Here is a 12,279-nt window from a genome sequence, read left to right as displayed (position 1 = left end):
GGGCAGTTATTATACTAAAATAACTTATAAGTATATTTTGTGTTTTTATAAATTTAGGTTTTTGGTTCTCCATATTAATCTTACCAGTCAGTGTTTTAATTAATGAATAGAACAGAGTTTCCTGAATTGACTGAACTATAATGGAACTGACCCCAACACTGTAAATAGCCAAATAATGACCCAAGGTGTATCCTTCACTGTACTGGTCCACAGGATCAAATTATTTCAGCTGGCTACAGTATGTAATGATGCATACCTCATGCAATATTGTTCACATATAAGGCAATTATATATATATGATAGCTTTTCTGTTTACATCCATCTCATATCTTCAGAAAGTACATATGAGATAGCTCATAATAATTGTTCAAAATATCCATTGAGCCACATATTTTCAGTTATAAATACAAAAACTAATTATTTCATTACATCTGCTTCTCACCGCAGTCACATGTCCATCCATCCAGAAAATTAAGGTTAAACTTATTTTACAGCTCCTTATTTCACCAATGCTGTGAAGGTACATAGCTCTCAAATGACACAAAGGGTCATATTTACTAAGGATTTGCAGGGCTTTCATAGATGCTTTTATAGATGCTAATAATTTAAAATATTTATTAAGGTTTTGTACCGGAGGTTTGCACTGGGAAAACGAGAGAAATGCGCACATCTCTAAAATGAGCATGTTTGCTTAATGCACATGTATTTTAGAGTGTTCTCATGTTAGACCGCAAAAATATGGGAGGAGAGAATGGAAATTTATGCATATTACCTGCTAGACGTGATTTATCATGGCTGGTGTCCGTAGCAGCAAAGGTAATTGCATCTGTTTTTTTAAGTGTGAGTTAACTTCTCTCTGGCACAAGATCAGCATGGCCATTCATAAGAGAAGACATTGTCGGTGTGTTATATCAGGGGAGAGTCGCCATAAATGTAAGAGTTTTTGGATTTTGCTCTTTTATTCAGAAAATATTTAACCTACTATGATCTTTTTTTTTAACTTTTACTGTACCTGAACATTGGCACACACAAAACTTTGTAACTTACCATGAAGTGAGTCCAAATAGATGAGGAAACCTGCTTTTGTTTGAATCTGAAGACCCAGATAGGCTTTTACAAAGCAAATAGCTGACCATACAGACCAATCTAGTATGTGCTTATTATAAATCCCGATGACCAGGTAGATATTTCTTTTTCATTATTCACTTGCAGCATGTAGAAGATGAGGCATATGATGTCAAAATAACAAGCAAAGTAGCGGAACACATTTAACATTAAACACTGAACTAACTTAAAAAGTCAAACACATGAGTAAAATGAAGATGAAAGATACATCCTACAGATGAGCTGGATGATGCGCTAGAATACACTCTGAAAACTATACTATACTAACTTTTCAAGTTCTCCCTGGCTAACTTTTAATAATTATTTAGCTTTGGAAGCCATTTGATCCCATATTTAAACATCAATTTAATTTTGAAATGGAAAAAATAGTGAAATAAAATTGTTTTTTAATATCAGAAGTATTCAGTTTTCAGAAGTCCAGTTATACCTTTCCATCAGTGTTTCTGCAAGTACAGAATTGGGACTTTAGTACAGCCTACTAAAGAAAAATACATCTTTCACTGTTACAATACATGCAGAAATTATATACTTCAATGTATCTTGTTGATACAAGTAAGACACAGGCAACGCACCAAATGTGCTCCTTGTGCACTTTGTTATTCTCAATGAATTCCAAAATATTGAAAAAAAAAACACATTGCTGCATTGTATGGACATATTATGGAGGTATTTGTAGAATACTATCTGTTTGCTGATTACCAGACTTTTCCTGCGTAACCATTTTCCCTCACTGACTGAGCTCTGCATTTTCCTGCATTGAAATGAGGCTGACTCCACATTCAAATTCAGCTGACAGGTGCCCCCATGTTATAAACAAGCTCTGACCCTGCATGGTGGACAAAGCCACTCCCTGGTGATTGCACAGCAAGTTCTCATTATGCTTCTGTAATAGTGTATGGTCCTTAAATGTCAGTAGTACCAGGCCTGAATCATATATTAATTTGGAATACTTTATATGTAAATAAAATGTTAAACCTCTTCGGGACCTCCCTGAGAATTTTCAAAATGCATGTTAATAACCAATTAATTAAATATTGGTCTGAATAGTGATAAAAAAGAGATTTAAATGATCATTAATTTGAAGAAATAGTATTGGAGTCAAAAAAGGTTAAAGCATTTCAAATAATTATTTGGCCCAGGCATAATGAGTACACAGCAAGCTGATTGCTGTGGCTCATTAGGTTCTCTGAAATGAATTACAGAATAGTTCATAAAGATTTCTGAATGGTGTTTTGCTATAATAACCACAAATATTTATTGACATACTAGTGCAATGATAACAAGTTGGTACATTAGGAAGTGTTAGGTCACTGGCTTAAGGATTACATAAGTGGTAGTGGTGAACGGGGTGGTGTCTCAAATTTTCTTTAAAACAATGACTGCATGAAACGAATGCAAGATTTAAATCACCAATTGTGTTTCCAATGATCTGTTTCTTCCAGAAACTAACAAAACATGAATTAAAAATAAGGCCTGATGTATATAATAAGGTGAGAATTATGTGTTTACCTGATTTTTGGCATCATTGTTATGGTAGCATTCATGCTGGATGTAGGCTGCTCCTTGCACCTGTAGGCCTGTTTCCAGTGTGGACAGGTAATTGACAGCAGTGGGCATGTCCATACTGCTGAGTCTGCATATCGACGAGAAACAGAAAGTGAGAAATTTAGCAGGATGACTCCATAGCCAGACTCACACAGTCACTCACATACTCTGCTCTATGGCAAAGATTTCATTTCTCTGATCGCAGACTGCAGCAATGTCTAGGCTTTGGTTGAATTTCATTTCAGTAACTGAAATTCAGTTAATCAATTGAAAAATACTACAATGTTCTATAGTATATTTTTGATTAATTGAATTTCAAATAATTTCCTGGATTATTTCAACAAACGTGATATTATTAGCATTGCATGACTTTGTGTTTGTTACAATTGTTATTTAGCAGATTATTTATTTACAATATATTAATAGTTTTAATAGTAAGACAGCATACTGTAATAAAAATGACTAATAAGACAAAAAAAATAGTTAAAGTCTGAAAGAATCTAGCTGTAGGGCTGTATTGATAATATTGTGATATGCCCATTGTTTCCAGACACATACAGTACAGTGAGCTCCATGTTTTTTCTTGATTGGGTTCCATTTGTACTCCACAATTTAAATGTAATCTTAGATGTTTGAGATCAAACAACTCCCATGTGGTTAATGTGCAGATTTTATTAAAGTTTATGAAATTTTATTTTTATACATTTAAGTTTCACCATGTGGAAATAAACAGCACTTTTTTATACATAGACCCCCCATTTCAGGGCACCACAATGTTTGGTACAAATGGCTTCACAGGAGTTTCTGATTAGTCAGGTATGTTCAATTGCTTCCTTAGTGCAGGTATAACAGAGCATTCAGTACTTTCTAGTCTTGATTCTAGGCTTTTGATTGCCTTTGTTATTGTTGTTTGTCAGTGTGAGGAGTTGTGCCAAAGAAATTCAAGGAAGCCATTATGAGGCTGAGAAATAAAAAACTGAACAGTCAAAGACGTAGGACAAAGGCTTACCAAAATCAACAGTTTGGAACATCATTACGAAGAAAATCGCACAGGTGAGCTCATTAATCACAAAGGACATGATAGGCTAAGGAAAACCTCTACAGTTCACGACTGAAGAATTTTCACCATAATGAAAAAAATCCACAAATACCTGTCCAACAGATCAAAAAACTCTTCAGGAGGCAGGTCTGGATGTGTCAGTGACTACTCTCTACAGAAGACTTCAGGAACAGAACTACAGAGGCTACACTGTAAGATGCAAGCCACTAGTCAGCCACAAAAACAGGATGGCCTGGTTACAGATAATAAGCACCAGAAAGAGCCTGCAGAGCTCCAGAAAACTGTTGTTTTGGATAGATAAGACCAATATTCACTTGTATCAGAGTGATGGCAATAGCAAAGTGTGGAGGCCAAAAGGAACTGCCCACGATCAAATGCAGCCCCCTCATCTGTGAAACATGGCAGTGAGGGCGTTATGGTTTGGGCATGTACGGCTGCCACAGGTACTGGCTCACATGTCTTTATTGATTTTTTTAACTGCTGATAACAACATCAGAACTAATTATGTACAGAAGCTTTTTATCAAACAAATGCCTCCAAACTCTTGCTTACAGCAAGACAACAATCCCATAAGTACTGCTAGAGCAACCAAGGTATTTTTCAAAGCAAAAAACTGGACACTTCTTGACTGGCAAAGTCATTCACCTGATCTGAATCCAATTGACCATGTGCTTCATATGCTGAAGAGAAAATTTAAGGGAACTAGCCCCCAAAACAAACAGGGACTGAAGATATCTGCAATACAGGCCTGGCAGAGCATCAACCGAGAAGATACTCAGCACCTGGTGAAGTCTATGGGTCACAAACCTCAAGCAGTCATTGCATGCAAAGGATAAGTGTCAAAGTACTAAACATGACTACTTTCTTTTACATAGCATTAATATGTCACAAACATTATGGTGTCATGAAAATGGGGGGTTATGTATAAAAAGTGCTGTAAGTAATGTAATATAAAATACCCTTAATTAAAAGCTGAGAATGTGTATTTTAACCGGATGTTAATTGTTTAATTACAAATCTAAAATTGTGGAGTACAGAGCCAAATAAATAAAATGTCTTTGTCCCCAACATTACGGCGCCATGACTTTCTCAGGTGTGGCCTTTGGGTTAATTTTGCACTTTTACCCTGCTGTACTCACTCACCCCTGCAAACAAAATTTTGAATGACTGAATTTAAAGGAGGCGTCAAATCAGAACTGCTACAGAACGACATTTCTAACGTTTCTAATACTGCGGTTGTGGCTGTGTTTTTTCTGTGTGAAAGTCAGCCTGTTAATTTTCTCTGGCACCACACCTAGACCGGTTCTACCACTGATACTGCCTGAAAAATTTGCAGAAGAGTTATTTAGCTCTTGTCCACAAGGGAATGATACTGAACAGATTCTTCAACAAAACTTAGTTTAGAAGACAAGGGATTCACATATTTAGACAACATCAACTGTCCTTTAAAATATTATATCCAGTTTTAACAATCTTCAATATAATCACCATACATTAAACCATTCAATCTTTAAACATATGTTAGTAGCAATTACGCAAACCTAAATTAAATTAGGCATTCACATTTTACCATGTGACTGTTTCCACTGGAAGGAAAAAAGAATGTGAACAGACATGACATCAACGGTGACGTTAACTGTACACTTCACCAAGCAGTGTGAACACACTTAACGTTGAAAAGTAACCTACTTTAAAAATGTTACTAAGTTATGTTTTTTGACCCAAAGCAATATATTAATATATACTGATGCAGTATATGGAATTATAATTGAGTGTAAACATCTACATGATGCCATTTTTAAGGTTTCCATGTGTATTATCTAAATGACAGCTCTCTAATTTTAAAATCATATGACTGACATATTCTGTTTTTCTTCAGACACACTGTGAAAAAGCCGGGCAAACCCATCTCCACATATTTTAGGGTGATTAATGAGGTGTCATGCTTCAGCAATTCCACACATGACATGTGAGTACGATGGGAATCTAGCATGCAGGCCTGTGTGTCTGTGATTTCTCCGAGGGTGCAGCTATGACTTTGGGTCTCTGGGTGTGCTCGCAGTGCCAAAGAGTGCCACTTTAACTCTCAAGACCTCCCAAATTGAGAATCAAGCACTGTACATGTTTCGAAATTGAAAAAGACTCTATAAATACAACAGTTTATTATTATTATTATTATTATTATTATTATTATTATTATTATTATAATAATAATAATAATAATAATAATAACAACAACAATAGTATTGCTACTAATACTACTAAAAATAATAACAATAATAATGTGTGTAAACTTTATGATGCCTGTTATTGTGAACATTATTGTGATTCCTGTGATTTGGCGATTACTCACCCACTGAGATTTCCCATGCTGTCGATCATCTGGCTGTCAAACACATCTTCACCCTTGCCCACGCTGCGTAAGCTCTTGACAGACATGGCACGGTGGATGGAGGGCGCTTGCTGAATGAAGCCCTGGGACCCCCCCATCATCATCCCCCCACCGTAGCTGCTGCTACCGCTGGAGAACTGGTGCTGCAGAGTTCCCACCCCCGACACAGACCCCATGCTCATGCGGTTGCGGTTGGCAATACGGTTGATGGTTCGGTGGGCAGGGCCCTTGAAGGATTGGTACTGCTGGGCCATCTCCATTTCTCCGCCCCCTCCCCCACGTGCCAGGGTCCCACTTAGAGAGCGCCGCATGGAGACGGGGCCAGACACCGACCCGGATGTTTGCCGGGCCTGTGTGTAGCCGTTGCTGACGGCATAGGAGGACTGGCGCTGATAGGTGGCATCACGGTCGGACAGCAGGCTGCCCTCGCTGCCTTCCTGCCCCTGCCCCTGCCCCATCCAGGCTGCCACGTGCGACGGGTGCTGGTTGTGGAGGCGCAGGGAGCGCACTGACAGGGTCTCGGGTTCCTGCCGGCTCATGGTTCGAGTCATCACCTGCTTGTAGCTCTGCTGGCCACCGCCCAGGCGCATGTCATCGTGGTGAAAAGCCCCACCCCCAAGGCTGACCTTATGACGAGGGCCCATCTCCACGGCTGAGCGCGAGGAGAAGCCCGCAGTGTGCTGGGACATCCGAGGCATCTGATGAGACAAGGACAAAAGGGATCCATGAGCATCAACGGCTGAACTCAACACTGGTTCCAGCATTTGTAGTCTTTCCAAACAGACAAGAGACAATGGGAATTATTCATTTGGCACATAATAACAGATGGATTCAAATATTTTTCTACACTTTACTGAACTACTGATTACTGGTCTGGTGTATTGTAACCAATTAAATACTCGCAAAAAGTGCAAAGCCCGCCTTCTGGTCATATTGGTAGGCTAAATTACACCAGGCAAGATCAATAGAGCCCAGAAAAGTATTTGTATCAAAAACAAATATTTGACCCAGGTCTGGTGTGCAGTCATCTTTGCTGCAAGTGTGAAGTCTGTTAAACAAGGTCACTACGGAGAGCCAAGGACTGTTATCTAAGAAACTGTCAGTATTTAACCAAGCAATCATGTATTTGTTTTAATAATTAAATATTATTCAGCAAAAGCTTAATACATATTTGAAAATAAAGACTGTAAATTATAACTAAGTACAATACTGTAATTTCCTTTTTTGATAAGTTCTTTCCTCACAATTCCACTGCAGTGAGCCTTCAATGTTTAATTACCTAATGCTCGCCTCACTATGTGACCCAGCCCTGTTCTCATAGGAGAACAGTCTTGAGGTTGGACTTCAGCTTCTAAACACAGACATGAAAGGCTCTTGTGAAATACCACACTGCTGGTGCAAAGGAGTAGCCATACAGTTCCTAACTGCAAAATAACTGTGGCACCCACCACTGCATCTAGTGAAATTTGTTCAATAATACGTGTTGAAATTCAATACATACATTGTACATCTAAATATTGCAAAATGCTGTATGAATAACATGGATAAACAGAAAAAGAATTACCAACTCATACATGCATTGATTTATTTTTTACCTGTACAATTAGAAAGCAAAGTACATAGCCTGTGGAAATAAGCTTTGTAAAATACTAAAAACTCGTAAAATAGATAATCCAGTTAGTTCATTATGCTTCTCAATAAATTGACAGACAAAGAATAAAAAGTACAAATTCTAAGGCACTTCATTCCCATTAACAGAACATAAAGACAATGGTTCCACACCTGGACATAGCATTTTAATTTCCACTGCATTGCATCTTACTTACAGAAAGTAGTCATCTAATGCTAGTCAATTTGTACACCTCAGTAACTTTAATTGGAGGACACTTGACCAGCAACAGTATATCTAAATCAAGACCAGCAATAAAACACGATGTGGAAGACAGCAGGACGTGAAGTCATACTCACCGCCATGGTCCTACCAACAGTATACATTTGGGACTTGGAGCTGAATCCTGGGCTGTAAGTTGAATATTTCATCGTCTGGGAGCCACCATACTCTAAGACCAGAAAGATAAACATTAACGTCTGATATCAACAACCCACCACATAAGCTCCACTTTTAACTTCACAACTCCATGCTCCTGGGAACACAAGCACGTCCACCACATCTAATTTTATGGTTGAGTAAATAACTTTGGGAAACTGCCTGTAAAAACATTGTATCTGTACATATTGTCTTCAGTATGAGACAAAATATTCATAATTTTCACAGAAAAACCATTCTAACTTATGAGACAGGAAATAACGGAATGCAAATAATGGTCAAATAGCAAATCAATAGGCAAGAACAAGCCAAAATAAAGCTGAAATTTCAAGGATGTCAAGAACTGTAAGCAAATCGATGTATAATACTATCTATGGTGTTTCACAGCCAAACAGTAAAAAAATACAATTTACTTTCCTTGTCTAGTCAGTCACAACCCTCCATAGTATTTTGCCAGACTTTGACCTCAAACAGTCCTGTCTGATTATTTAGTTTAACGGGTCATTGCACCCAAGGCCAACATTACAGATTTATCATAATCTGAGTGTTGAAAAAAGGGAAACTGAAGATTTTACTGTTTACTGATACCAGCCAGTGAAACCAAAGCTTATGTGTGTATTTACTCATTTCTGTAATGCACGGTAGAAAGTACAAAACTTTCTCTACATGACATTGACAGTAATAATTATCTTAAGTACGTTAATCATATAGACACTGGAAAATCCATGAAGATTACTGACAATTTTAAAAGAAACTATTTTCACTGACATTCAGAATAATTTTTTTTTTTTTCATATTATTGTAATGATTTGGCAAGAAACATTTTTCATAGTAGTAGTGTTTTCAAATCTAATGGGTTCCTAAAAATATTGAAGTATTTTAAACACATATTAGGCCCAGGTCTGGTCTGGTCAGCTAGTCCACATTAGTCACTCTGCAATCCACAACAATTCACTAAACTAAGCATTCATGCTACGCATTCAAGAAAGCGGCACGTTAATAATGGATTGTTACGAGACCAAATACAATGACTCAAGGTCAGGACAACAGGGCTCGGACATGGGAGTCATGTGGCACTCAAGATATGCTGGTGGTGGGGAGGGGGTAGGAAAGTGAGCTGTGATGTTTGCATTTCTACAGCTGACTTCCCATTCTTCTGCTGAAACACAGAACTACATAGCTTTCTGAACTATGTACAGAACTGTACATAGCTTTGGGATCCCTGTACCAGCAGGTTTTTAAGAGATCTTATAAATTAATCTAACAAGCCTATTATTGCTTATTTCAACCACCTATTTGCCCTATGGAAAGCATACACTTTGGTGCTTTGAAAAACTGACATGTTACAGTTCTCCTGGGCAATGGAAACTTAAGTCAAATTCTGACAAACTCTAAAACAAAAGCGCACAGAATGTGGAAAATAAATGTATATAAATTCAGCCCAGCCTTGGCTGTCGGGCATGTTTTGTTGTAAAGCAAACTATAATAAGTTACAACTGCATTGTAGAGAGAAAGAGCGAAAGGCAGACATGTTTTATGACAGACAATGAACAGATGGTTGACGGGTCAAAGCAGCAAAAGGTTGCGTGAGACTGAGCATTAGAAAAAGACCTGTACAATGTACAGTACAGACTTCATTACAAAATCCAGTGTAGAGTATGATAACTCTCTGATCTCACAGCTCTAGATATATGATCATTAGAAAGTAAGGCCCTGCATTATCTGCATTTCCACTGAAGAATGAATGGAGGAGCATTATGTCACATTATTATGTCATAGTGGGATTCGCATACACATCACACATGCACCGCTGACGCACACGGGCACACGCACACACACATACCACTTCTCCCCAGAATCTGGGGTTATCAGTGCTTAAGCTGGGGGAGATTCCTGTGAAAGCACTTCTCTCGAGCTCCAGACAGTCTGGTGCTGGTCGTAAATCAAAACTCTTGAATTCAACAAACTAGAATGAAGGTTCGTCTCCAAAAATGAAAGAATTCAATAAAGTTATAAAGCTGGGGTTTCCCAGACTCTGGTACGGGCGACAAGGTAAGGAGGAAATAGACCGGTTGACTAAGAAGAATATTGCAACTTTAGAACAGCATTAAATGATTAGATTAAATTAACAAGCATCAGATAACTAATGTAGATGCCAAAGCACACAAAATTGTCCAAACCATGGTTGTATGACTGGCTCGGCTTAGATTCAAATCACATTTGGGACATTAAATGAAAAAGTTAGCTAATTGCTGCAACTCAATAAGCTCTGATTTATGAAAGGCTCCAAAAAAAAGTATGTATGTAAACACTGTCTCTCTGGGTATGTGTGTTCTGTGTGATGCAGTGTAACTAAAGCTGAAAAGACAGACTCCAACCTGTTGCATATCCTTCCATTAAAATGAATTGATAAACTAAAAGCATGCATAACTGCATACATCTTTTGACATCTGTAAAAGTGTATCATATTATACAATATATTATGTTTAATCGTATTGTGTTTATATATATATATATATATATATATATATATATATATATATATATATATATATATACCTTCATATGATTTTTCTTTCATTGTGTGGTTTTATTATTTCTCAGTACAAAGTGTTATTATTATTTCTCAGTGGTGTACAAACCAACATTTTGCACAAAAAACAAGATATAAAATGACTAAAATTATGATAATAGAAATCAAAGAGTTAATATTTACAACTAGAATATATATAGGAATATGATTTACACCATATAAAACACAATGGAAAAACAATAGGATGTAAATTAATTAAAAGTACGGTTAAAAACCAACCAATTTTTAATTAATGTTTCACTTAATTTCAATTTTGATGCTGTTCTACCAAGAATGATATCAACCAGCATGGTATCCTAAATGTGGAATTAAAAGGTTGCTAATGAGCAGTTTGGCCAAGGCAGTTTTCCTTGTACTTAAATTGTTTCAGAACGGGGAGGATGAGAGAAGGTCAGCCAAGTATTTGACCTGAAAGTCTACATTCCACAAAGCAGAAAGGAAACCTTTACATCGTAAAAGCTACTTTTGTTTCAGTCCACTTAGAAAGATTAAAACAAAAAACGGATCTTCAACAAATCCTGCACAAGTTATTTTCTCTTATCAGGCAATTGCTTTAATTATCCACAAATTAAAACAAAATGAGAGGACTGTAACATTGATTATGTTAATAAACTGTGCAAGAAATGTTCCATTACTTTTTCAAAAATAGTTGCTTTTTCAGAATTCAGTAACTTTAAATACAATAATTCATTTTAAAGAACAGCAACAGCAGAAAAGTGGGAAAGTGTCAATCTTGCTTATATATTCTGCTGTTTTCCCATCTCCCCTTTTTTTTATTGCTTTTTGTTTGGGGTTGTCTCAACAAAACAAAATGTCCTCATAACTGTGTGTGTGAAAATATCTGTCTACAAGCTATCAAAAGTGTAGCTTATCCTCTTCTACTCGGTGTTTTCCCTTTGGCAGCAAAGGTGTGGCCCATAAACTGACTGAAAGAAGGCTGTGTTTGTTCTTTGAAACAAATGGCAAACAGTACACACCCAATTATTATGACATATAAAATAATAAATCTCCTATAGCAATCTAGCTGTTCGGATAAACAAATGGAAACATACAAAATACACTCATAAGTATCAGCTACGGTTATGGTTCACATGTCACTTGTCAAATGTGATTCTCATTCATAGTATGAAAACCCATAGCGGATTGGGCAAATTCTTGTGTTGATTTGAGGGGCATGTGCCTTCGATGACGTGTGGAACACATATTCAAGAATGCAGCAGCTGGGCGTGTGTGTTGAGCTCAGCAGACTGTGAGGGTGTGGGCCTGTTCTCACGGGTGGAGAGGGAGGAGTGCAGGAACTTCATGACTGGCTGAAACAGAAAGGCCGCAGGGCTTCTGACAAAAACCGGTTAGGCCAGGAGGCTCCCAGCCCTCTCTCCCCTCCCTGTCCCGCCCAGACAACACCCTAACAGAAAGACCAAAGGACACCTAAGTATCAAACAACAAAGAAAAAGTTTGTTTTTCAAAATTAAAAAAACTATATATATATATATATCAGTTTTTTTCTTTGTGATCTA

The 12,279-nt window shown here is 37.4% G+C and overlaps 1 protein-coding gene across 2 annotated transcripts in view; it reads right to left on the bottom strand.

Annotated features, from left to right (window-relative positions):
* Positions 1-12,279, bottom strand: part of LOC135255010 (plakophilin-3-like) — a 40,915-nt gene that overhangs the window by 12,625 nt on the left and 16,011 nt on the right. For both annotated transcript variants that reach the window (XM_064335687.1, XM_064335685.1), the window contains exons 2-4: positions 8,091-8,182; positions 6,084-6,820; positions 2,635-2,758 (exon numbers count right to left, since the gene is read on the bottom strand). In XM_064335687.1, the coding sequence (XP_064191757.1) occupies positions 2,635-2,758; positions 6,084-6,820; positions 8,091-8,182 (953 nt within the window). The remainder of the gene's footprint in view (positions 1-2,634; positions 2,759-6,083; positions 6,821-8,090; positions 8,183-12,279) is intronic.

The sequence above is a fragment of the Anguilla rostrata genome, chromosome 5 (assembly GCF_018555375.3).
Source record: "Anguilla rostrata isolate EN2019 chromosome 5, ASM1855537v3, whole genome shotgun sequence".
Taxonomy (NCBI): domain Eukaryota; kingdom Metazoa; phylum Chordata; class Actinopteri; order Anguilliformes; family Anguillidae; genus Anguilla; species Anguilla rostrata.
This window is presented reverse-complemented; position numbering and strand designations above follow the sequence as displayed.